This window comes from Phoenix dactylifera, chromosome 16 (assembly GCF_051530095.1).
Source record: "Phoenix dactylifera cultivar Ajwa chromosome 16, Ajwa_hap1_PhDact_Kaust_v1.1, whole genome shotgun sequence".
Taxonomy (NCBI): domain Eukaryota; kingdom Viridiplantae; phylum Streptophyta; class Magnoliopsida; order Arecales; family Arecaceae; genus Phoenix; species Phoenix dactylifera.
Window position 1 is genome coordinate 3662543 of NC_143205.1, and position 26810 is coordinate 3689352.

The 26810-nt window shown below is 36.7% G+C and overlaps 1 protein-coding gene across 3 annotated transcripts in view; it reads left to right on the top strand.

The window, feature by feature from the left end:
• LOC149751090 (transmembrane and coiled-coil domain-containing protein STS1-like) overlaps positions 1–22892 on the top strand; it is an 81228-nt gene extending 58336 nt beyond the window's left edge. For 2 of the 3 annotated variants that reach the window (XR_016398710.1, XM_089927840.1), the window contains exons 14-16: positions 22281–22351; positions 22426–22483; positions 22569–22892. Coding sequence is in view for 1 of the 3 variants with exons in the window: in XM_089927840.1 (XP_089783966.1) it covers positions 22281–22351; positions 22426–22483; positions 22569–22649 (210 nt within the window). In the remaining 2 variants the exon portion in view is untranslated. Of the gene's footprint in view, positions 1–20740; positions 21364–22280; positions 22352–22425; positions 22487–22568 lie in introns of those variants that run through there. The other variant, XR_016398709.1, reaches the window with a different exon arrangement.
• Positions 22893–26810: the final 3918 nt, after the last annotated feature.

A 26810-nucleotide genomic window follows, 5' to 3' on the forward strand; every position in this document is an offset into this window, starting at 1 on the left:
GATCCTACTTTATTCCCAGTTCTCCCTTCTCCTTTCTTCCATCTTTAGTAATATTATGATGCTATAAATCAGTTTTATGATAGCCACATAAATATATCTTGTTTTAAGATAAAGAGTGATATATTGTATTCTATGTTATGATATATTAATAATCATACTATTTATGATATTGTACTATTATATATATGTAAGATATTATACTGTTATTATATACTTAGAGGATAACAATATCGTAACATATACGATAACAGACAACATGCCAAGTACAGTTTCCCTTGGAAAATATGTTCCTTTTTAATATCTTCCTTTTTTCAAATGAGACCTCTGTATCAGCATCATACTATTTCCATCAGCTTCTTTCTTTCAGGATCAAAACCCTCTAGGCTTATGTAACATCACTTTCATGCTGCTTCTTTGTGCTTCCAATCAAATGCTTTGAAGTTTTCTCTCTCATTAAGCTCCTTTTAACCTTTTTTATTTTTCCATTCCTTTTCTGTAAGCCATTCACATAGCTGCTCTATGGTTATTCCTTCTCAATCATTAAAGTTTTTGTTGGCTTCTTCTCAGTTCTCACATGTTTGAAGTTCTTCTAACTTCTAAGTAGATGCTTAGCTCTTAATTGTTTGTTTTTATAGTTGTTCACCTTTTTTTTCACGCTTTGGCCAGTAAAACAATTGATGGTTATCTTCCACCTTTTCACCCTCTCATGCCTTCTTTATACTTTCTCGTTGATCATATATTCCCACACTCATCACCACACCACACAAGCTAATTTTGTTAACTATGGAAGTTTAAGAGAAGGCAGCCAGGGTTGTGGGGAGGGACTCTTGGACTAGGATGATAAACTGCAGATCTTTGAAATGTGATTTTTGTTTCACTTTTCTCCTTCCTTTGCTTCCTCTCCATCTCAGATAGGTCAAAAGTTTATACATAATCTTTCTTACGTTTTGAAATTCTAATGATATGTTTCTAATTTTCTCTTTACTATCTATTTTCTGATTTTTTAATTTCTTTTAGCATCAACTGCTAGGTACCCGCCAAGGATTTTAAGTATCACTAGAATGTGTGTCGTCATGCTGTGCCAACACTTGTCATGCCAAAACCACAGAGGGAGAGACTTAAGAGCCCTTTTGGCTTGATTCTGAGTTATATGTAGCTATATCAACTTGTGTCGGATTGGCATTTGTCAATGTGGTCCAACATTGCTTAATAATGAACAGCTCATATGGTGCCCCATGCAAGGTTTTAAATCCCTTGGGACGGGGGTGTTCCGGTTTTTCCATAGAATGGATGCCTTGCTATCCCGCCTCGTCTTAGTTTTTCCATAGAATGGGATGACCGTCCTATTGTCCGTCTTTCTCCCCTTCTTTCCTTCATTTCTTTATTTTTTTCTTTTTTCTTCTTACTTTCCTTTCTTTTTGTTGTACATTCCTTTTTTGCCTTTCCTTTTTCTTTTTTTTATTATCCCTTTATTTCTTTTTTCCTTTTTGTTCTCCTTTCCTTTCTTTCTTTTTTCTTCTTCTTCTTTTCTTTCACTTTTTCCTTTTCCTCACCTTTCCTTCTTTTCTTTCCTATTTCTTCTTCTCTCACCGCATGGATGGGTTTTGGAGTCCCAATCCCATTTTCTAATAGGAACAAGGTAGGACGGTTTGGATGGTTTTCAAAGTTCAACCCTGTCTTGGTCCCATTTTCTCACAGAAACGGGACGGGACGGGACGGTCGGGTTGCCCCCCCGTTCCATTAGGACTTAAAACCTTGATCCCATGCTAACCTAGTGCTGCATTCTAGTTTTATCTCTACACAGCATGCGCTGGCTGGAACAAGCTGACATAAGCCAGCACTTGTAAGCATAATTTACCAATATCTGATACAGCCTTTGCAGAGTTTAAGCCACATAAAGCCAACTTCTTAGTCATGTCCAACTCAGCTTCTTTGCTTCTTAAGCAAGTGTGGATGCATGGCTTATGCTAGAAAATCAGCCTTTTCTTACTAGTCTAATATTCACTTCAATTACAGAATCTTACTCTCCTAAAGATTGTCAAAATGGATGAGTGGTCATAAAACCGCCTGCCTTCCTTAAAGTGGATTCATGTGGTTAAATAAACATAAAAAAGGTTAGAGAAATTTATCTTTAGGCATAGACAACCTTTATGCACAAAATTGATATAAAATTGAATTCATAAATTACCTGGCCTACTCGGACTATTTTAAATTGATAACATATATAGCTATGTAAACAGCCTTGATTTAATATTTTTACCTAAACAGCTTGGATGCTGTTTACTCTATTTAACTGGTTATATAGCTTGATTGCTTCATTAGAAACTGAATTAATCAAGGAACTTTCCTATATTAATAGTCATTAGAAATTATCACTTTTTTATAATCTAGAGGAAAGAAACAAACATCCAACTTAAAGAAGATGAAGAAAGGAACAGTGAACAGTTAGTGCTCAGCATGAGTTGGATACGACATTGACGTTAAGAAACAAGAGGAAGAAGAAGAGGACACATAATGAAAATTAAAGAAGAGGAACTTTATGAGTAGGCCATCGGCTTGAGGAGTCTAAGGATTTTGATCAACGATTCGATTGCCAGATGTTTGGATCACAGTACAGTGCATGGGCCTCCAAGGCTAGTAAGGGTGGTAAGAATTGCAAGTCTAAGGGGAAAGCGCTAGTCATTGATCTGGTTCAGGCAACCAAGAACATACTAGTCTGGAAAATGATAGCGAGACCAAAGCCATTAGATCCTGGCTTCCATAGGTCTTCTTGCAATAACATTGATGATAATAATAATGACAGTTCAAGTGATGATCTGGAGGCTAGGGTGGGTAGGGTGGCCAGTCTAGATGTGGTGGTGGTGGTTATTTTAAAGGGTTTAGTCCATTCAATGGCAAAATAGTTACACACATGCATGAAAGAAGAATGGCAAAGTGATAGCGAGACCAAAGCCTCTTCCATAGGCTTAGACAAAAGCTAGATCTAGCAGGGAGACACTATCCTATAGAAGAAGAGGCTGGAGTCGTAGTTGTATGAACTATGTTCAGGAATAGGAGGATTATATGAGCACCTGGCACATTAGAGGCTGAGTTGATGGAAAAATTCGATGGCAAATGAAAGGAGATCAGCGTTACTATGAGACCTGTTACATAGATTGAAGGTAGTAGACATTAGTGACAGTTACAATGTGCATCAGATAGCTAGTGGACAACAGATCTTGTCATATGCTGGAGGCAGATCTCCTTGTGCATTGGGTTATTAGAGTGGACATTAAGCTCTATTCATATTTAATTTCTTCCACCCATCATAACCTATGGGATCCGGCTCAGCGCATTACCCCTCCTGTGGATATGGATATAGCCAGGGATTAAAATATGGTGTTACTTCCTCCCGTACTAAGTAGGGATGGTGTACCAGATATAAATACATGTCCACGCACAGGTCGTTATCATACATCTTATGACTACTAGGGATGTGAACAATATCCAGGTTGGTATAACATCCAAGATCCAGATTACAAGTAAGTTTTGGATATATATGGGAGCCATCGATGCTCTACATGGGACTAAAGTCATGAGCGAGTTATTATACACTTCCATTTTTTACAATATTATATTGTATTTTTCATCATTCACGTATAAATATTTCTACTTTATTGATCATTAAGTGTCGTTATATCGACACTTTGGTATCACATATCAATTAAAAAGCCACTAAAAATACAAAATAAAATCATCTCAATACCCTTATCATGCATAGAAACCGAAAAAACCTGAAAACTATTTTTTAAAAAATCATTTTTGGGCATCCTGGTACAAGAATGGTACAAGGCCTCATGGATGGACTGGTACCGTATCTTCTAGCCAGAAAATTGGTAGCAACTTTAGTATTGGATTTTAAAACCTCGGCTCCAAGTGTCGGGCTATGGCGTGCCCCATTTTGTGGAAAAGCTGGGACGATGCTATCCTACAAGATTCGAACCAAGGTCCGCCGAACCAGTACTGGGACCCGTAATGGTCGGCGGATGGTCGGTCCCATACCGACACACGGTACCGTAGGTCATGTCGGATCCAATCGGCATGCCCAATTTTTTTGTAGTATGTCAAGTTGATTTAATTGGTAATCACTCTTTTTGAAGTTTTTCAATGATTTTAAGTCCAACTTGATATTTTTTTAATATTTTTTGATGTTTCTATGATTTCGATTTAATCTAAATGATGCATCGTATTGTTCTAAATGATGCATGCTACAAGGAGCAACATGAAGTATCCTCAAATCAAGTAGTGAGGTAAAAATTATAAAATAATACGATCAATTACATACATTTAAAGTACAACATACATACCAATATCTAAAATCAGGTCGAGTGGCGATGCTTCTTGTTGCCCAAGGTGACAAGCCAAGAGGGGGGGGTGAATTGGTTTCTTCTAAATTTTGGTGCTTTAAACGTTTTCTTAATTAAGTGCGGTGGATGCTTTCTTAAACTATTTGAATGATTTAAACTAGTGCAAAGATAGAAGATGATGCAAGAATAAACGTAAGCACAAGCACAACACAAACACAACAATATATAGTGGTTCGGTGCTCTCCTTAGCACCTACGTCCACTCCCCAAGCGTCCCCTTGGGAATTCACTATAATCCCGCGGATTACAGTTGGATTGTTTTTCGGGCTCACAATCCAAAGACCTTTGTTGGTTTTACGGGCTCACCAACGAACCTATACACTTTGGTTTTCCGGGTTCACCAAAAACCTTTGTTGGTTTTGCGGGCTCACCAACGAACCTTTACACTTTGGTTTTCCGGGTTCACCAAAAACCTTTGTTGGTTTTGCGGGCTAACCAACGAACCTTTGCAAAGTGTTTGACAAACAAAAAGAAAAGATTCAAACTCCTAAATGAGCATATGAAACAATATAAACTACAAAGAAGAGTTAGAAAGTATTTATCGCTTTGAAGTGGCTTTGCTCTTCTTTGTCAAGGATGCTTCACTCTTCAAGGGAGGATGGAGCTTTTGATGCCTCTTTGAAACTGCTCAATCCCTTTCTTTGATTCTTGAATGAAGCACTTGGATGAAGCTTGCCTTGCTAGGGTTCTCTCTTGAATGCACTTGATGTATTTTTCCAAAAGTTTGCTTCCTCTGATGAATACTCCCTCTTAAATACTTCTCCAACCTTCAAATAGTCCTTTCTGACCGTTGGATTGAAGAAACTAGCCGTTTATAGTCGTTGGGAGTCCAAAAAGCATTTCTGCACAACTAGCCGTTATGTTCAGCCTGTGTTTGGGTCGGCTCAACCTGTCCTTGGGTCGACCCAACCTTCACTTGGGTCGACTCAAACATTCCTTGGGTCGACCCTCTCAGAAACCACAGAAACCTCAATTTCAGCCTTCCTTCCCATGGGTCGACCCAACCATTCTTTGGGTCGACTCAAAGTTCACTTGGGTCGACTCAACTTCTTCTTGGGTCGACCCTCTCAGTAATTCCAGAGAACCATTTTCTGTCTGTCTTTCTGTCTTGCCTTTGGGTCGACCCTCTCAGGGTTTGGGTCGACTCAAGATTGGGTCGACTCAACCACTGTGTGGGTCGACCCTCTCAGTAAATCCAGAGAGCATTCTTCTGTTGTGTTTTGAGGTTCTTTGGAGGTTGGGTCGACTCATGCTTACCTTGGGTCGACCCAACTCACTGTTCATTTGTGTCATTTTTGCAGGAGTGTGCCAGATGACTTCTTGATGTGCCGGGGTCGACCCAATCAACCTATGGGTCGACTCAAACCACACTTTGCTGCATTCTCAAGGTTAGATTCATCCAAATGAACAAGGCCATTTATCCATTTTCAATTAAACAAATATACTGAGAGTAATGAACTTATAAATGAAGTATCAATTTAACTTATAGCATGCTCTAGATAATTGCTTGTTAATCATCAAAATAACACTATCATCCTCAATCTCCCCCTTTTTGATGATTACAAAATAAAGAGTATAAGCCTATTGATACTTGTCTTTAAAATCAGTTTATAAAAAGGATTAAACTGCTGAATTTCAGCTTTTCATATATACTTGTGAAATCTCCCCCTATATCATTTAAATGTTGCCAATTTGACTCTTTGAATTGCTCCCCCTTTCATTTATAATTCATTAGCGATGAAACTTCAAAAATTTGAGATAATATGAGTTTCAGGCTATGTATCGGGGTGCGAGAGGTGCGTGCCAAATTCTGAATTTATGTGTGCCAAATTCTGAAATTTGATATAAATTCTTGAGTTGATCATTTTCATTGTTGCAAATTGCTCCCCCTTGGATGTATATGCTTTCCTATATGATTTTCAATTTGTTTTACAAATTATTTCTCTTTCTTTCTTTACTTCTCCTCTTATTACTCTTTCTTTACTTCTCCCCCTTTTTGTTACTCTATTTACTCTAAAGATATCTTTACTTCTTCCTTTACTTCTCCTAAGATACTCTTTCTTTACTTCTCCCCCAAGATGATCTTTGCTTCTCCTAAAGTACTCTTTCTTTACTTCTCCCCCTTTTTGTTATCATCAAAAAGATACATGGGAAAAAATGCAATAAATGATAAACTTCAAACTTCATTGATCAAAATAGGAATCATTTTCATACATTCAGACCAAAAACAAAAGCAGATACAATGTTCCTTAATCAAAGTTTAAAGATGCATGATAAACACAAAATACATATGAGAACTAGATACATATCCTAGGCTCTAAACAAGATCATGAGACTCTCCCGGATCGCTTGGCTACGACTCTCTTGGGTCCCATTTTTCCAAGATCTTGAAGTAATCTACTGTTTGGAGATGATTGGAGAAGATTTGAGAGTGGGGAATAGGGTTTTCAGAAGAGGACAAGGGCAAACAGTGCCCTAGATAGCTCACGGGTCCCCCTTTTAACAGTGGGATCCCGACGTTGGGTCGACTCAAGAAACTTCTTGGGTCGACTCAACGTTGGGTCGACCCTATTCTGGGTTGGGTTGACCCAAGTGCAGAATTTTTCTTTTCTCTTCCTTTTTGCTTCTAAAAATTTTTCTTGCTTCCAATCCTTATAAATTCTTTCTGGGACAATGATACATGAGTAAGGAATCTATAGATAACAAGTTTGACTCATGTTTCATGGATTTTTAGAAATTGGAGGAATGTATCATGAGACTACTGGCTCCCTTTTATATTTCTTCAATAAAAAGGATCACATATACCTAATTCTCTCCTTAGCGTGCAGAATCTATCTTCACTCAAGGGTTTTGTGAATATGTCGGCTAATTGTTTTTCAGTGCATATATGCTCAATACATATGTTTCCATTTTGCACATGATCCCTAATAAAATCATATCTTATTTCTATGTGTTTGGCTTTAGGAATGAGATATTTAGGATATAAGCCAGAAGTGATCTCTAAATGTAGATTCCAAAGATAGTTTTGAAATCAAGTGTAGATGGAATCTTTTTCAAGTTATTTCAAGGAGTATCAAGAATAATATTCAAAGAAAGCACGAATGAAACTTCAATACTTTTTTTTTAATATATTAAGTATATAGCAACATGAGAGCAATCTAATTAATTTTTAGAGTATAGTATAAGAGCAGATAAAGATCAAAACTTATATACTCGAAAAACATAAGATTATGTTGAATCCTTAATTCTTAATGACTTCAAAGTTCTTTCATGATATAAAAGTATTGGAGCATAGATACCAAAATATGAATTTATGCAATGTAGGATATATAAAATTCAGGGCTTTGAAAGTTCTTTGAAAGCTCTCTTAAAGACTTTCTTTTACTCCTTTAAAGATCATATCATCAAAATCAATTAAAATGAATTGGCTCATGATTGAAACACTAAAGTGCAAGCCAATAAGAGCTCATTAGTAGATTCCAAAGTAAATTTCCAATACTAAGACAAATGGAATCCTTTTCACTTAGTTTTCAAAACAAGTGATTTACCAATTAAGTACAGATGAAAATCCAGCTTTCAAAAGATATTCAATGAGGCACAAAGTTTAATACCACTTTACATTTAGTATTTTTTGTCTCATCTTTAGATGCGAATTTATACGATTAAGTTCTATATGATCTCTTCCTCTGAAATTTTCTTTCTCCCTCTTAATTAATCATTCCATTTGAGAGTTTAGAGTTTGAAGATAATTTTCAATAAAGAGATTGAGTATTTAAAGCTCCCCCTCAAAAGATGTATTTTCTTTCAAACTTTTTTTTTGTTCTTCTATAATATCAAGAATGTAGAGTGATCCAGAATTTTTTCAAAATTTATAGCAATCACTCTTTTTAATCTTTCAAGAATAAATTATATTTTCTCTTATTTTTTTTGAATATGTATGGAAATATTAATCAGAAAATAATTCTTTTGAAGCTCAAATTTCTTTCAAAAGTAATTACATTTTCTTTCCTATAAGAATTATTGAAGTGAGTTGAAATATTTTAAGCTTTAGGATCATTAACTCTCTTCTTAAAAATAGCTTTTCTTTTTTTTTAATGATAGAAGCATTTAATTATGCAGGAGTGTATATTCAAAATATTAATTTCTTAGTCATAGTTTTCCAACAATGTATATATGAAGCACCATAAATTTTTTTAATATCAAAATAACATCATATGTTTAGAACCATTTGTTCGCAATCAAGATCATTGAAAAACACATCATTTAGACCAATTTCAGTACACTTATAAGATAAAAAATGATATGTTTCAGATGCGTATCGGAGCAGACAACCAAGGTATCAAAATTAATTCTATTTTTCTTAAGCTGTAGTTTTTATCTAAGAATCATAGTAAATTATTCTCCAGCATGATGCAATCATTGAAGCATATAATGAAAGTTACAAAAATGTAACGATAGGAGCATTTTTAAATTAAGTTTAAGCTTTTATACAAAATCAGATTCTGAATTTCATAAAGATTTTCAAGGAGGCTTTCAGGATTATAATTTGAGATATGCATCTTTTACATTGTAGCTCACCTTAAATTATTAAGATTGAAAACACATATTTCAAGAACATTAGAGCACATCCAGAATCTTTGTAATTCATATTGAATTTTGGTACAAATTGGAGGACATTATGTACTAATGTTAGACAAGATAAAAGATAAATCAGAATCAATTCATTTTGCCTAATTTGCAAATTCAAATTATTCTTTTATTTTATTTTTCAAAATATATTCATTAAAACAAAATGATGTTGTTGTTGGTAATAACATGTTTCAATCAAATTTTATAGGCATGAAGCATTACAAGTTATATTTAGGAAAGATCTTTGTTATTTGAATATTGAAAACACATAATTCATAACATCATGTTACATGCAAAACATAATATGCATTAAGTCATAACATCATGTATTAAAACATTAAGAGCAAGCATGTCAAGGATCAAAATTTATTCTTTTTAAATAAACTCTCCCTATTTATATATAATTCTACACTGATTTTATCCTAAAGGTGTGTTTCAAGTGATCGAAACTTTATTTGGCTTTTCACAAGCTTTTTATATACTTTCATTTATCTTGTCATTCATTTCCTCATTTTTGAATTTCTTCCTTTAACCACTTAGTGAACATTCTAATCTTCATTTCTTTTGGTTTTACTTTTCTATGCTCTATACTCTATTTGCTCCCTATCCGGTGGAGTTGGAAGGGGCACGAGGTACTACCATTAGCCTCCCTCTTGTGCCGTCCCTAATATGCCCTACACCGAATAGTTGGGTCAAATAGTGTCGGGTACTACCACTAGCCTCCCCATTGACACCATCCCTATGATGAGCAATATAGAAGGGTTAAAATGTTCACTTCAAACTTTTCTTGTAATTAATTACGGATTTTATCTCTTCCAAAGGAATGTTCATATTAGTCTTACAAATGTGCCAAATATATTATGCTTGTTTTGCTTTTCCTAAAGATTGGAGCATTTGCCTTTACTTAGATTTTACTTTCCTTGAATAATTGTTCATTTTCTTTTCTTTATCTCTTCCTCTTTTTGTTATTCTCAAGTAATTTACATGAAAGAGCAGAATAAAGAATTAATCTAATATGCTGCATATAAATGTATATCATGCAAACAGCATTTTCATTATGCCCAATGATTCATAGCTTATCACAAGTTATTTTGAATTAGAGATTTGAGGCATAAACTTGTGTATTTCATGGTTATGCATTATATAGGAAAAAGTAAACTTCAATTTAATCACACCATGAAACAATTATCACTAGCATGAGAATGAAGCATGATATCAAGATGATCAGCAATTAAAGGTTTAATCATGCTACCATATAATTTCAGACTATTGATTTTGCTCAACTAACTCACAAGAGAAGAGTTTAGATTACCAGTACATTTAGCATTCTTCAATCCAAATACCTTTTAGATTCTTTACACCCTTGGCTGAAGAAAATCTCCCTTTTTTTTGTTTCCAAGGGAATGTTTATTGTATCTTTCATCGAGGTGTCCTTCAAGTTGAAATTTCTCATTTTCTTGCTCAAGTATCCTGCATTATTAACAAAATTCTTTTCTTTCTTGAAGGAAAATCATTAGCTTCTTCAAGATACAAAACATTCATACAACATATTTCTTAACTAGATGACTCAACATAAGATATGACAATAATTTAATATTGAGCCACTTTACTCAAGAGATTGCCTAAATATAAATAAGCACATATCACTTGAACTAAAGAGATAGTTTCATGAACCAAAATGCTTCAAGGACAAGCATGTGAGGCAATAGGAAGATTCATCAAGATCAAATCAATTTTTTTTGTTTTCAGAATCAATTTAGCTTAGATTCTATTTGTTTAAGATAATTATCATGAGACATGCTAGCTAAGTTTTAATCAAATTATCTTAAACAATTGTTTCTATCAAAATTCAGATTGTTACATAGAATCAAAATGATAAACTATATTCTCAATAAAAGATCTAGTTTTAATAAGAATAATATAAATTGATATTTCTACAACTAGTATCTTGTCATTGAATATTCTATATGCATTGCTTAAAGAGTAATATCCAAAGAAACACTTGTTTTATCAGATTTGGCATATATTTCATTCTTGAGAACATAATATGTATAACTGAAAAACATGAAGGTATGCACCATTTGATTTTCTGTTTTTCATGAGTTCACATGGGGTTTTCTTTAAAAATAGATTTAATAGAAACCTTATAAAACAAAGGTTCTATTTTTATATTTTTATAACCCCTATATGCAATAGTGTTCTTGGTGCAAAAATAATTGTATTCAATACCATTTTCTGTGCAAACCTTATTGACAAATTGGTTTTCACAACTGTGCCATGATACTTTCACAGTTTACAAATCCCTTTTTTTTTTTTATTTGAAACCTTTTGTAAGTTTATGCTAATGCAGAAAAATATTTCAATTTAAGTGCCAAGAACCAAACCAATGTTAGCTTCGAGAAATTATCCATAATTACAAAATTAGAGAGCTTATCTCCTAGGTTCACAATCCTAGAGATCCAAATAAGTTCTTATGGAGAATTTCCAACGGCTAAAAGGTGGAAACAATATTTTCAAATTTAGAAATGATTCTAGTTTATTTTTCTAGATGACATACATAGCAAACTTTGACCTTGCAAAAATTAATCTAAGTGAACCAATGACAAGGTCTTTTGAGATTAAGTCCATACTAGTATGAGTTGATTTTATATGCCAAAAGTGGTTTCTTTAATCTTGGTATTTATAGTGCATATATTTAAAGGCATACCAAGTATACATTCTCATGTCTATGATCAATAAGATAATACCATTGATAAAAACTCTCAATCAAGTAGATAGAGAATTCATAGAGTTATTCTTAATAAATTGATTAATCATTTAGCAACTTATCCAGCAGTAAGTAAGGCATACTATAAAATGAAGTGATTTGATTATATTTTTAAAAATATTACCTATATCACAAAATTGATTAATACCTCCAATTTATGTTTTAATTAGATACTAAGGCAAAGAGAATGATGAGATGCAAGGATTACTAATTTCATTATTCTTTTCATTTCAATTATTTTTCTAAAGTATATTTTAAGTTTCATTCTTTAATATATGTCTAGAGCACCCAATTTCTAAATTAGCATCTTTTGTTGGAGCCTTGAGTGCTAGACACACCTACAGAAAATATTCAGATTTTCAACTTAGGAACCCAAGCTCTTTTGGGTCCTTGTAGGTTAGCTATTATTGTTCCTTTTGGAACCCATATTTTCTTAATGGCTATTTTGTCCATAGGCTTGCAGAATTTAGGATTATAAGGAATGTATTTCTGCATACTCTTATTAAATTTAACAAACATTGATTTAATATAAGTGGATGATGGATTTTTAATTTTCTGTTTTTGTTCATTAGGTTCATCAGATAAATTAGAATCCGTTTTAGGATAGATAGTGGAGGATTTAACACATATATCATTAAGGGATTTTTGTGTGTACCAAGATTGATATCCTAATCCAGCCTTTTCAAATTCAGCTCTTTGATTATTTATCATTAAGTTCAGTTTTTCAGAGCTGATAGTAAATTTTTCAACTATAGGCTTAAATTTGTTAACTTCTTTAGTTAGCCTTTCATTGTCTTCTGAAAGTAATTTATTATTTTTCTGAGTTATATTATAGCTTTCAGCAAGAGATAGATTTTTCTGATTTAGCTTTTTATTCTTTAAACTAAGCTTCTTATATTCTAAGTATAAATCAGAAAAAGCATCATGAAGTTCATCAAATGTAAAATCAGATTGAGCTTCAGTATGTACTTGATTTTTGAATGAGAAATCACTTTGTGTTCGAGTACATACCTCATCTTCATGTGCTCCAAAGCATAGATTTTCAGTTTCAGTTTGATGCTCTTCTTCTTCGGAACTAGTTTCAAATTCACTAGAAACGTTAGTGCATTCATATTTAACTTCAAGCATATTCCATATTTCCTTAGCAGTTATGCAAAAAGATATGCTATTAAGTTCACTATCATCCAATGCACAATATAGAATATTCATGGCTTTTGCATTTTGCTGAGCCCTTTCTTTATCATGATTAGTGTTTGTGTGTAGCCCATTGACTATGATACTCCATAAATCGTAGTCATGTGCTTGAATGAAAATGCGCATGCGTGCTTTCCAATATGTGTAGTTTATACCATCAAATAGTGGAGGTCTATCAATTAATTGTCCCTCACTCATAGAATATCCCACTTGGGTTGTCATGATCTTTAACTCTTGATTGTGAGATCAATGAGTACTATTAGAGCACCTTGCTCTGATACCACTTGTTGCCCAAGGTGACAAGCCAAGAGGGGGGGGTGAATTGGTTTCTTCTAAATTTTGGTGCTTTAAACGTTTTCTTAATTAAGTGCGGTGGATGCTTCCTTAAACTATTTGAATGATTTAAACTAGTGCAAAGATAGAAGATGATGCAAGAATAAACGTAAGCACAAGCACAACACAAACACAACAATATATAGTGGTTCGGTGCTCTCCTTAGCACCTACGTCCACTCCCCAAGCGTCCCCTTGGGAATTCACTATAATCCCGCGGATTACAGTTGGATTGTTTTTCGGGCTCACAATCCAAAAACCTTTGTTGGTTGTACGGGCTCACCAACGAACCTATACACTTTGGTTTTCCGGGTTCACCAAAAACCTTTGTTGGTTTTGCGGGCTCACCAACGAACCTTTACACTTTGGTTTTCCGGGTTCACCAAAAATCTTTGTTGGTTTTGCGGGCTAACCAACGAACCTTTACAAAGTGTTTGACAAACAAAAAGAAAAGATTCAAACTCCTAAATGAGCATATGAAACAATATAAACTACAAAGAAGAGTTAGAAAGTATTTATCGCTTTGAAGTGGCTTTGCTCTTCTTTGTCAAGGATGCTTCACTCTTCAAGGGATGATGGAGCTCTTGATGCCTCTTTGAAACTGCTCAATCCCTTTCTTTGATTCTTGAATGAAGCACTTGGATGAAGCTTGCCTTGCTAGGGTTCTCTCTTGAATGCACTTGATGTATTTTCCCAAAAGCTTGCTTCCTCTGATGAATACTCCCTCTTAAATACTTCTCCAACCTTCAAATAGTCCTTTCTGGCCGTTGGATTGAAGAAACTAGCCGTTTATAGCCGTTGGGAGTCCAAAAAGCATTTCTGCACAACTAGCCGTTATGTTCAGCCCGTGTTTGGGTCGGCTCAACCTGTCCTTGGGTCGACCCAACCTTCACTTGGGTCGACTCAAACATTCCTTGGGTCGACCCTCTCAGAAACCACAGAAACCTCAATTTCAGCCTTCCTTCCCATGGGTCGACCCAACCATTCTTTGGGTCGACTCAAAGTTCACTTGGGTCGACTCAACTTCTTCTTGGGTCGACCCTCTCAGTAATTCCAGAGAACCATTTTCTGTCTGTCTTTCTGTCTTGCCTTTGGGTCGACCCTCTCAGGGTTTGGGTCGACTCAAGATTGGGTCGACTCAACCACTGTGTGGGTCGACCCTCTCAGTAAATCCAGAGAGCATTCTTCTGTTGTGTTTTGAGGTTCTTTGGAGGTTGGGTCGACTCATGCTTACCTTGGGTCGACCCAACTCAATGTTCATTTGTGCCATTTTTGCAGGAGTGTGCCAGATGACTTCTTGATGTGCCGGGGTCGACCCAATCAACCTATGGGTCGACTCAAACCACACTTTGCTGCATTCTCAAGGTTAGATTCATCCAAATGAACAAGGCCATTTATCCATTTTCAATTAAACAAATATACTGAGAGTAATGAACTTATAAATGAAGTATCAATTTAACTTATAGCATGCTCTAGATAATTGCTTGTTAATCATCAAAATAACACTATCATCCTCACTTCTAGTAGATGTCTGGATCATCAGTACAGTCAAGAGGTACATCAGCCCATCTCTTTAATCAAGCGGCATTGTGGTCTTGTATGTTCATTCCATAAGAAATGCGCTTCAAGTTATAAGCACTCTCGAATCTCTCATTTAAGCTCTGGCTCTAAGAGGTGTCCTCTGGTTGATAAACTAGTTGATAAAACGGTTGTGAAGGGGCCCATCCGAATAAGCCAGTAGCAAAATCTTACCCATAAAATTCTCCGGACTGCGTAGGGTAGTAGCCATCGAAAGATGCCTCAGACGCACCAAATCGATATCCATATCTGCTGCTGCATCATGTCCTGAATGACCTCGAGAAGCCCACCTCCTATATGCAATCGAATTTTGGCGGGCTCCACCAGATCATGCATTGTGGTCCCTATCCTGTGTAACATGCATAAACTGTAACTCACCGGTGAATTGAAGACCATCATGCGACTGTCTAATAAACTATGGTTTTCTGTCCTCCACTCCCTCCTTGGCCAGCAGATCCATGACTACCAAAACTGCTGCTCTTGGTCTCAGTGAACTGACTTCTCGACACTCCATTAGGATTGTAGGTGCCTTTTTTTTAATGTACTGTGCAGCTGGTTTCTTACCCTTCGTGCCACTCGCTGCCTACTTACCCTTTGTGCCCTTCTGCCTGGCTATGTTGGAAGGATGTATGTTGCCTTCATGACCGGGTCGTCTGGATAGCGTAGTGGCCTCGTCTAAGCATCTCTCGATTGTATCTCTAAGAGGATATGTCAGACAAGGAGGCATATGGAACTAGCTACCTTGTTGTGGCTGATCAGCTAGAAGGATGCATAGAATATTGCTCTCTTCCATTGCCCTGTATCGATCCTAGCCTCACTGGCTACGAAGATGGCCGATCGTGGAGGCAATTCTGGCTCATCAAGCTCCGGCCCCTGCTGCTGGCTCACAAGCCATCCGATCATAGAATCATGGTCATCATCAACGAAAACACTATGGATCGGATTGCATACGGTTCACTTCCTCTTGAATGCACTTTAGCCTCAACCTCAAATTGTAGTGGAATTGGATATATACAAGATCGTTAAGGCGCTTCTGTGTCAAACAGTTTCTCTTCTTGCTATGTATGAGGAGAAGGTGGATCAGTTGCGCCCATAGCCACTTGAGGAGACTATTTGGAAGATGATCCGGATAGCAAACCGCTTAAGATTTTTCGTGGACAACTCAAAATGAATTCATCATTCAGCTACAAAAATATTGAAGAAAAATGGATATAAGATAGTATCATATTAGTAACCATCTATCGCCAGGTGAATGTCCTCCTGATGTGTAACATTTCTGGATTCATACTTTTTACTTACAACAACTGCCGAGACTCCAAAGCTGTCGGTGCCCTCTTTAAATATTTTGGTCCATGAAAAAAAATCTTGTTATACTATGTTAAGAATTGAAGATACGAGTTAACTACACATGTCACTTAAGTTAACTTATTTCTTCGATACATAGGGCCGTGACTTCTGAATCTGGCTTCATTTTGTAAATCACATTGCTCAGAGTAGCTAGAAGTTAGTCATCCATATCCATTCTAGCTACGGTATACTAAAACCGAGGGTTAAGGTAGTATGCTACAGATAGAGTTTGTTATTATCTTAGTAAAATTGTATAAGTACAGAAGCATACTAATTTTTAATGTTCTTGCTTACCTGCTAGATGCAAGTCTTTACCCATCTGGTAGTCTCACCGTCGCTCAATGATGTCGATGTACTTATGAGCACACGTTGGATCTGCCTCCATGATCTGAATTTTTGCCCTCTCCATCATGTGATACAAGAAGTCCATCTGGAGATATCTCTCACTATCTACGGCCCAAAGCACTTCATACAATGGTCTGATAGCCTTCACCATCGTAGTGGTCTGCTGCCAGAATGTCTGCCGCGTCACCAAATCCTCGACACTACTCCCTTCAGTGTCGACCTTTGCATGTATACTTTTTTGTCACTCGAGACTGACAAACATCCGACGTAGAGTTGCTTTCTTCTCAAAAAGGCTATCAAGTGCAATATAGTTGGTAGCATATCGTGTGACTCCTAGTCTCAAGATCTCTATCTGCATACCTCCTCATCAGTGAAAGGACCTACGTATAGTTATTAATATGTCTAGTGATGGTTTGGGCTGTCTCCATTGTCTACTGTACTTTACGAATCTTCATAATGTCCATCAACATGAGGTCGATACAATATATAGTACATGAGGTCCAGAAAATATATGGCTATCGCTCCATTAAGATCTCTTCGCCAACTTTATATTGTGGCCCATTATTAGTGATGACCTGCATATCTCTCCTATCTGATCAATGACCTCCATCAGTTTGAGGATGTACGTGGCGTCCTGCAACTGATCAGAAGCATCAACCAACTTGTGGAAGAAAGTCTTTGTATCACAATATGTCAGCAAATTGATAATGCTTTGCCTAGTAGGACCAGTCCAACCATCATACATCATGGTTAGTCCGTATGTGGTCCACTTGCTTTTATATAAGGCAATCCATTTCTCTAGCTTATTATTGTCAAGAAGCTCACCGTAGATATTCTTCGAGCTTGGAGGACCTACAACGGGACCGGCAGGCTGTATGGTAGAAATAACAGACCTATAGTACGTATTGTCTGCCATATTCGCTGGGATGTGGCTGAAGTAAAATCAGGATCCAATAGCTCGCCACATATCCTTCTTCTTATCTTTCTTTAGCATTCAGTCAACTCTCTACTATTTTGAATCTCTTCTGGAGAAGGCATGTGGATCTAAATCATGGATTGCTTTTTCTAGTGGAATCTCTCTGGATGGCTTCTTTTTGCTACCAAAAGCCTCCAACATAGATGCAATTCGGCCACCGCCTTTGCTGATGGCCTCTCTGACTAAGAAGGTCTTCATGAACTTTGGATCTGCCCTGCTGCTCACAGAACCAGAGCCTGACTCACAGTACAAGGGCCCAAATCGAGCCCTATGCTTGGCCATCTCATCCTGCTGCTAATCTAAACTCGCCTATATGGCAACCTAAATTTGTGCCTCATCATTTGGAGCAAACGTCTCTAACTCTCTGGAGTGATAGGAAGGTGGCTCTGCCGCTCGGCGGTCCACCTCCTTTTTGAAAATCCTCTTCTTTGTTACTCTGAAATCAGCGAAGCGCTTCTTCATCAGCTGTCGAACCTCCTGTGGGCATTTCAGCATATAGATACATCAGGGTAACCACCTGCTAAGTGCTGCTTCAACCTGGTTATTTCTCATTCCTTGAACTTTGTGTTGCACCAGTTGCACTTCCAATGGTGTCCATTATCCTAACCAATGTCGCACTCTGACTTCTTTTTTCTTGATGGCTCCATTCTTGCAGGTTTATCAACTACGTCAGTTTATCAATTTTTTAAAAATAGCAAAATTTTGTTACGATGAAGAAAATATTTTTTACACCAAAAAATACATCTGTTTTATCTAATACATAATACTAATTTTTTATATTATATTATTTATTAATATATTTTTAATAATTTTTAAATTTAAAAATATGTTTAAATATCATAAATTCAGAAAAAAAAATTTCTACTTCAAAACTTACTTCTGAATTATGTAATACGTACTACTATTTTCATAATTTATGGTATTATTTATATATTTTAAATTAAAATTTAAAAAATATTTTTTAAATAGTAATATTTTAAAAAATTAATTTCAGCTCAGATATATGGAGAATCCAACAATGGATACTACATATATTTTTTTAGGCCCTTGGGTATGCATTAAGTGTTACTTATTTTTCAATTTTTTTCAAATTTAGGCTTAAGCCATTGTGTGCATGATCGCATCAAAACTTGAATGAATGAATACCAAATTCTTTAGAGAGTAGCTTGCAGGCCCCTAAATACGCTTATGATTTTATTGAGTTTTTAATTATTATCTATTAAAAATATTTTTTAATCTAAAAATATATTTAAATTTTTATGTCATCATGTAGATCATCTATCGATCTACAACATATAATAAAATTAAGCCCAAATCGAAAATTTTGGCAGGATCTCTTATTTTATAATTTTTGAGCTATTTTTTTAAGCTCCAAAAAAATAGGAGAATGAGATAGGAGAGAGGAAGCACACTTTATTTAGTCTTGGATCTTTCTTTCGAAGTGCTGAATCTGCGTGATTTTTGACTTAGTAGGAAAGAGAAAAGGGAAGGCATGGAGTTCTCTGCCGCTTACAAATGTTGTTGGGAAGGCAACATCATTTTAACACCAGACAAAGAAAAGAGAGGGGCCTGGTTTAGAACTGGATCGACTTGGTGCGAATCGGCCGGTTCGCATGGAGTTCAAATGAAACCGGCTGGTTTCGGATGGTTCCGGCTGGTTCTAGGCCGGTTTTCACTGGTAAGGTTTGGTTCATACCTTTTTTGGCCAGTTTCGGTCGGTTCGGGGATGGAACTGAATCCAAAGGCCGAGCCGACTTGGTTTTCCACCGAGTCAGCTCGGTATGGGCTGAACCGGGCGGTTTGGCCCGGTTCGGCATTTCTTGATTCAAACCACTGATTTAGGCCCAGATCGACATTTCTTGATTCAAACCATTGATTTAGAGCATAACTGTTTGAATTACTGGTCCGGTTCAGCCTGGTTCGGCATTTCTTGATTCGAACCATTGATTTAGAGCACAACTATTTGAGTTACTGATATTGGTTTGTTTAAGTAAAGATTACATTTCTAGTAATCTATACACTGTCATTTCAGATTTTCTGATGCCTCTAAAAGTAATACGATAAGTGTTTAGTCATCAAGAATTATTAAAAAAGCTTGCTATGAAGAAATATTTCTTGTGAAAAATTTATTTGTTGCTATTTTACTAATTGTGACAAATTTCATATGAAAATCACAAGATGCATCCAAAGGTAAAAGATTCCCTGTTAGAATGAAAACAAATGTATTGAAATTTACAAAATTTCTTTTCTGTACCTTTAAGGAATTTCAGCCCCAACCCCTCTCAACTTGGACTCAAAGAGGCTATAATGGGTTATCACAATAATATAATTTATACATCATATGAAAACATTACTATCCGTAAAATGTAACATTTACTCATTATTCAGATTCATGGACCACAATCCATATTCCATATGATAACAATGAACGGTCAGTGTTTATTAAAAGGAACAAGAAATCCCTCCTTTTGCCAAAAAAAAGTTAGATTCATTAATTTATAAGGGGGCTAAATTTAGAACATTATGTTCACACAAAATTCAAGGAGGCTCTGTACTACATGTCATCAAATGTGTCAAGAGTGACTATTTGGTGTCTGTGTTGTAAATCATAGTGAAGATGAGATGTCATAAGTATGATCAAAAACAATGGTTTGATACTCTTTTATTATATGAATCCTATACGTCATATTCTCTAAGAAAAATATCATTCTTTGGATTATAAATTCAATTGGATATTGTGTTCATCTCTTACATCTGTTTTAGATAAAGCTGATCTTTGGGAGCAAAGCTAAAAAAAATTAAGAAAGAAAATGTATAGACTATCGAGAATATTTTATCATAACTATGAAAAAGGAAGTATCTTAGATGGAGATTTGCCAACTTTCAATAGCCCAATTCCATAGCAATAATATATCATATCATAAGAAAGCAGAGAACTTTAGGGAAAATCTTAGTCTCCTATATTCTTTTTTCTGTAGATCCCTCTGAAAGTCAGAGAATGCATGGTTATCTCATTTTTCAGGAATAAAGAGGCAATATTAGATGTACTAATTGTTGATATTTGAGCTTTCTATATGTTTATCCACTTTTTCTAAATTTCCAAGTTTCTTATATTCTCAAATTCCTAAAATTTAAAGTCTTTTCCTTTGATGGCGTTCTTATATCAGACAGGTTAGTTGTGACTTGTGAGATGTTTAGTGCTGAAGAGTCCATTGAGAGATTTATGGGTATGTTGCAAAAGCAGGGTCAGTAGGAGAAAATCTTTCTCCACTTCTTTGAGGCCTAATCAAGGATTCTCAAATCATCTTGAAGTTTGGGCCTTCTAAATGGGATAACCAGGCCATATTGGGGGAAATTGGGCCAAACCAACCAATTCTAGCCAATTTCAGATGATGTAACCCAATTCGCCTAGGTTGAACTTGAACTGACCCCATATAATCCTCCGTCTCGGCTTCTCAGCTGCCCTCAATCCCAATCCAATCTCTCTTCTCTCCTCGCCTTTCTTTTTGATCACCCTAGGCCACTGCTTCCTATCACCCTCCCCTCCCCCTCTCCCTGATCAACCAGCACCATTGATCTCCTGAGTCACCTCTCTCTTTTATCTCCTTGCTGCCACTTTGGTCACCCTCAATTGCTACCGCTGGTCGCCCTACCCCCTCTCCCTACTCAATCCCAGCTCCCCACCCTCCTGTCTTCCACTCCAGGACCTCCAAATCCTCAGGGTTAGAACTTGTCTATCAGGAGCTGGAGGTCATAGATCGAGGTCTGAAACATCCACCACCGCCATCAGGTAACCCCATTCCTCCCTCTCTTTCTCCTTTTTCTCTCTCTCTCACTCTTGGGTGAAGTGTGGAGGTACGGGTTTGATGATGCGTACCATTTGTCTGTATGGTACTGACCCAGTTTCTAACTAGTATGGCACCCAATATCAGTTAAGGAAACCATGGCCTAATATTGCTTCACATTGTCTACCAAAAAAAAAAAAAATTGCTTCACATGGGTTTATATGTTTGAAAGACCCTTTGTGACTGGGAGACCAACGGATAAAACTATCAAAATCTCCCCACTCTCTCAATTTCCTAGTATGTTTTGCTCATTCTTGTTTCCAAATCAAGATAGGTTTCTTCTTCCCTTCGTTTTTCTCCTTTTCCTGGCAACCCAAAGATGGTGAGAAGCTATTCCTTCACTCCCTATGGACATGCATACAGAGGAGCTGGATGCAAACTTGCTAAGCTATCGTATCTTGGAGTAACCAACACTTATAGTACCTCCATGAAGGGAGTTGTCAGCAACTTTGCAACAGCAAGCCAATATCAATCCTAGACCAACCATTTTACTTCTTACATATTTTACCAATTTTTATAGAATATTTTAGATCAAATTCTTAATTTTCTGCATCTAATTTTTCCTGGGGCTCTTGATATATCAGATATTTAGCGTCTGGCATTGTTATCTTATTTGCAACTCTTCAAAATTTTCCTTATCTTTCCAATTCAGTATTGTGAATGTCACTTTGATCTTTCCAATAAACTAATCAGAAATCAGACCTATTAACTCATTCATTTCTCTGGCTCTTATAAATGGAATAGCATATTCATTTTAGAAAATTATTTCAAATTCTTCAAACTTTCTCAACAAGCATGTTATTTTTTTTTTCATGTATTTCTATGAACTTGGGATACCTTTTCATAGTTGCTGCTTTCACAGATGGTTGCTGGGAGATTTGTGAATGTTTTCTCCACAAATGACTGGATACTTGGAATTACTTTCCGTGCAAGGTATATTAATTTGCGAGAGAAGAATCTTCACCCCCTTCATGATGGGTTAATTTTGCTCAATTCCTATTATGCAGCTTGATGACCCAAGGTTTGGCAGGAATTCAAGCCATCAATGTGCCTGGAATTGAAAATGTATGGACAATACTCGCTATCCTTGCCCTAGCTTATTCATGCTAGTTTTGTTATGTTAATGAAATGAGTGTTTTGTGATTGTTAGGTTGATGTTACTGATATCATTGATGGCCACTCTTCATATCTTTGGGCTGCAAGCGAAATCCTGCGAAAGTTTGATGCTTGATACCCTATTTTCTAGTATCCTGCCAAAAATAAATTCAGTTCTTAGCTCTTTGCAGCTTTTGTTGTTAAACGAAGATGTGCCACTTCCTGACATAATTGCATGTCCGGATATTTCTGGTGAAAGTCTTCTTTTTTTTTATTCAATGAAGTAAGGCCTTCCTGTTAACTATAACTTCAGAAGATGGTTGTATGGCAAAAAATTATCTTGAATGCTGATATTATAATAAAGGTTGACTCCTAAAAATATGAACATCTGAAAATAAAATTATGGATGGCTCTTGTAAGCGTTAGTTACATGTAAGATGATTATCAAACGGAAAAAATTGTGGTCTGCAATTGTTGTGATGAGGCCCATTTTGGGTGGTTTGCTCTGCCTGTTATATATATGTTCGATCAAATGTTTTGGATAGCTCTCTTTTGTAATTTCTTTTTTTAAAAAAATTTCCGGTTGATGATATTGCTATTCAGATGTGCTATTGCCCTTCATGGGCTTTGTAGCTGTCACTCGTTTGGTCTTTTGAGTGAGCCGTTTGGGGATCAGCGGTTTCGAAAAATGCTGGTTTCTGGCTTTTTGATGGCTGAGCAGCTTCGCAGCTGCTCCCATTGTTGTGGTTCTGCAAATTTGCTGAGGTGATGCTGAGTTGTGTAATGAGGCCCTGGATTTCCTGGCTGGTATCCTTTTGTGGGGAACTTAATATCCAGTCGTTTTTTGACTGGACTACAACACTCGGTCCCTGATCCATTATCATTTAAATTCTAGTCCTGGACATATTTATGCAAAATTTGCACATACTTACACTTATATTATACACTGATACTAGTTTTTATACACAGTTATATTCTCTCTATATACAATTATAGTGTCCTGGATACAGTTATATCTGTGTGTAAGCATATATTGGTAACCGGGTGTACATATTGAAAAATGGGTGTGTGCAGCCGTTAGGGACGGGTAATTAAAAAAACTTTGAAACTTAGGATGGTCTTAAAGTTCCGGTCCACAGCGACTAGAAGTTATAGTCCGGTTAAAAGTTATAGTCTGGTTAATAGGATGATTGACTATCAATTTACTACTTTTTTCTAGCCTATTTTGTTACCCAAGATTGCTTGTGGGGTTTGGAAAATAATTGTGATGCTTTTTGATTTCCATGGGCATTCGGCATCGTAGTTCCTCTCATTATTATTGTTTGGCAAATTTTCCCAAGCTGATGATGCCGAGATCTGCGACAAGGCCAATATTTGCTTTTCCACTGATTTATTTTTCTAATCCTTGTATCTGTTTTATCTTTTTTTGGGCCAACTATGGTCGTGACTTCTACAATAAGGGTTTGGAAAAAGATCATGAATTTTTATTAGTATGAGGGCTTCTTTTTTGTTGCTTTTTCAAGGTCTATGATTCTTATTTCATTTTGATTTAGAAAATACTGTGCAAGGCACGAGGGCTTTGTGAATAATAGAACTAGTTCTGGCGAGATATAATTTAAAGGGTTGCGTCAGGAAAATATGAAGCCAAAGCATACAAATATACGTATATGTATAACAGCCAATATGGCTCATTGGAGCACTAGTTGCAACACATGTAATTTTTACAAGGAATGTCTCATAAACTCATGGATCTTAGACCTAAACAACTACTATAGTTCAATTTCAACAACTGCCCAACAAACATAGATATTGTAAGTTTTCAAATTATCTATGTTTTTAATATCTTGGGTTGGCCATATACCAGCTTTAAAATAACCATAACTAATAAAATAACCATAACTAATAATAACACAAGCTAACTATCTAAGCTCACATTCTAAGCAATATCAATTAGATAAGAATTGCCATGCTAATAAGAAATGTAGGCAAATAGTGAGTTTGAAGCCTAGTACATACTCAAAATAAAGATAAAAATGATTTCCAGTATAGTAAAGCTGCATAAAATAAATAGGATGGCAGGGGGAGACTGAACCTAGGTGCATGGGTAGGATTTAGGCACAACAAATCTGTAAGGCTCAAATGAAACACTACTAGATATGGCGAGACTAGGATAGAAAGAGGACTTAGATGCCTTAGTCAGGGGCCTTGGAAGGATCCAGCTATATTGACAAGAGTTAATCATTCTGGAGAGATATGAAGGCTGGTGGGTGGGTTAAGCCTGGATAAATACGTTATAAAATTACAGCACTTATAGTACTATGATCTAGATTGAAATTAAATTCCAATCTAAGGATCACTTAATTAGATGAGCGTTGATGCCGAAATCCTACTCGATCATGGCCTAATGATCTGGAGGCAAAAACAAGGGATTGTCGTAACCACCTTTCTTATTTGGATCCCACCAAGAATTTAATTTTTTTTGAATTCAATTTTTTTTTAAAATGCTCGCCATATGTCGACCTGTGATAGGCAGATTAGATTTAAGTTGCATCACTTGCCTCCCCCCCCCCCCCCCCCCCCCCCATCCCCAACCCCAACTTCTAAGTCCATGCCCTTTTTTCTAGCTTGGTTGAAGGAAGTAGTCAAGTTAACCAACTGTCGGTAGGTTTAAACTTATTTTGCCGCACCTATCTTTTAAAATCATGAGTCGAGAGTACAATCAGGTGCACAAATCTCGACTGTTCATTGAACCCTTCTTTTGTTATAAAAGCCACTAGGGTTGGCTTTTTGTGTTGAGAGCTGTGAAGGTCCACTCTTTGGCTTGCTGGATAGAGATACTTGCCCCCCATTTTTAGCACTATATAGCCAAGGTGGAGGGTTTGGATCTTTTCAAGTGCAGGCTTGTAGCCACGAATCTATTGAGGTTAAGAAGAATAATTGGTCCTTTCAACCATAGAGAGATGAAGGGCCGGATGTAAGAATGTTGTAACCTTTTATGTAGGAAAAGTACCACCACTCCTTGTTCTCGGGATGCATCTTCACTTGAAAGAAGGCTCCGAATGATCCCACGGTCAGGACAAACCCATGGAGCCTCAAAAAATAGAAAAACCCAACTATCATTTTTCAAGCATTGGAGACAAGCTGGTATGGAGCTTAGTAGATCAACAATGATAAAAGGAATCGCTCATCCCCACCCTTAGAGTTTCCACATAGAGGGTGAGATGATTCTCCTGAGGTGACATCATTCAATCAGGAGGACTAGGCAACTCCAAGGAGAAGTTTCCAGATCCGATCAAGGTCGGACTCTTCCAGATACTATTTTCAGTATCCTGACCCGAGACAATCTCGAACTAGATTCTGCCTGAAGCTATGGAAGCTCAGTTAGGAGAGCCCTAACCCAATCTCTTATTGTTCGTGGACCATTCCTCCAAAGATGGATCCATCATGGGAGAATGAAAGAAAATGGGGGAAGAAGAATGAAAGGTCTCGAGAAGGCTGAAGAAAAGTTTGGAAGGAAAGCTTAAGAAGAACCTATCAAAGACCTACAAAGCTAGAAAAACTCCAATGAGGTAGCGAAAGTCCGGCAGAAACATGGAAAGAAAAATGACCACGGATGCTTGATAACAACTACAGATGCTTGATCGTGGTTTGTCTCTCTCTAAGCTCTAGAGCATAAGAGTTCGAAATGAGGGAGACACATTGGTCTCCTACCTTATAGAGCCTTAGATGACTCGGATCGGCACAACGGTTCACGTACCCCAGCTAATCTTTACCATGTGTCTTTCAAACATTCGCCCCCTAACGATCACTCATATCGCCATCAACCCAGATGTCTAATTATTTGCGTCGATATTCCTGTTGTGAATGATACTGCTTCAGAAAGTGCAAACGATGGCACATCCTTCATAAATGCAATATCTAGAATACCTTTGTGGCAAAACTAAAGGGATGACTAGGGTAGCACGGCTTCACAGCTTGACCTCATAGCTTGATAGCTCATCTTGGTTGGTTGACCTCACCAACAAGTTTACTTTCATCACCTAAACCAACAAGTTAGCTTAGCCTCGCAGTGGAGGGCAAGCGATACACCTTAGAGATGACGATAGCCGAAATGGAAGACCGACCAATTAGAGCTTGCCAGAAAGCCCTTGATCAACTGGTCAAAGCCTGCCATGTGGCCAACCTAGACGCGTGCGAAGAGTCCTTTAAGTTTCAAATTCTCTCCCCAACTGGTGACACTCCGGCCATGATCGTGAGCAATTTCTATAACCTCATGGGCGAGATAAAGCGCAATGTG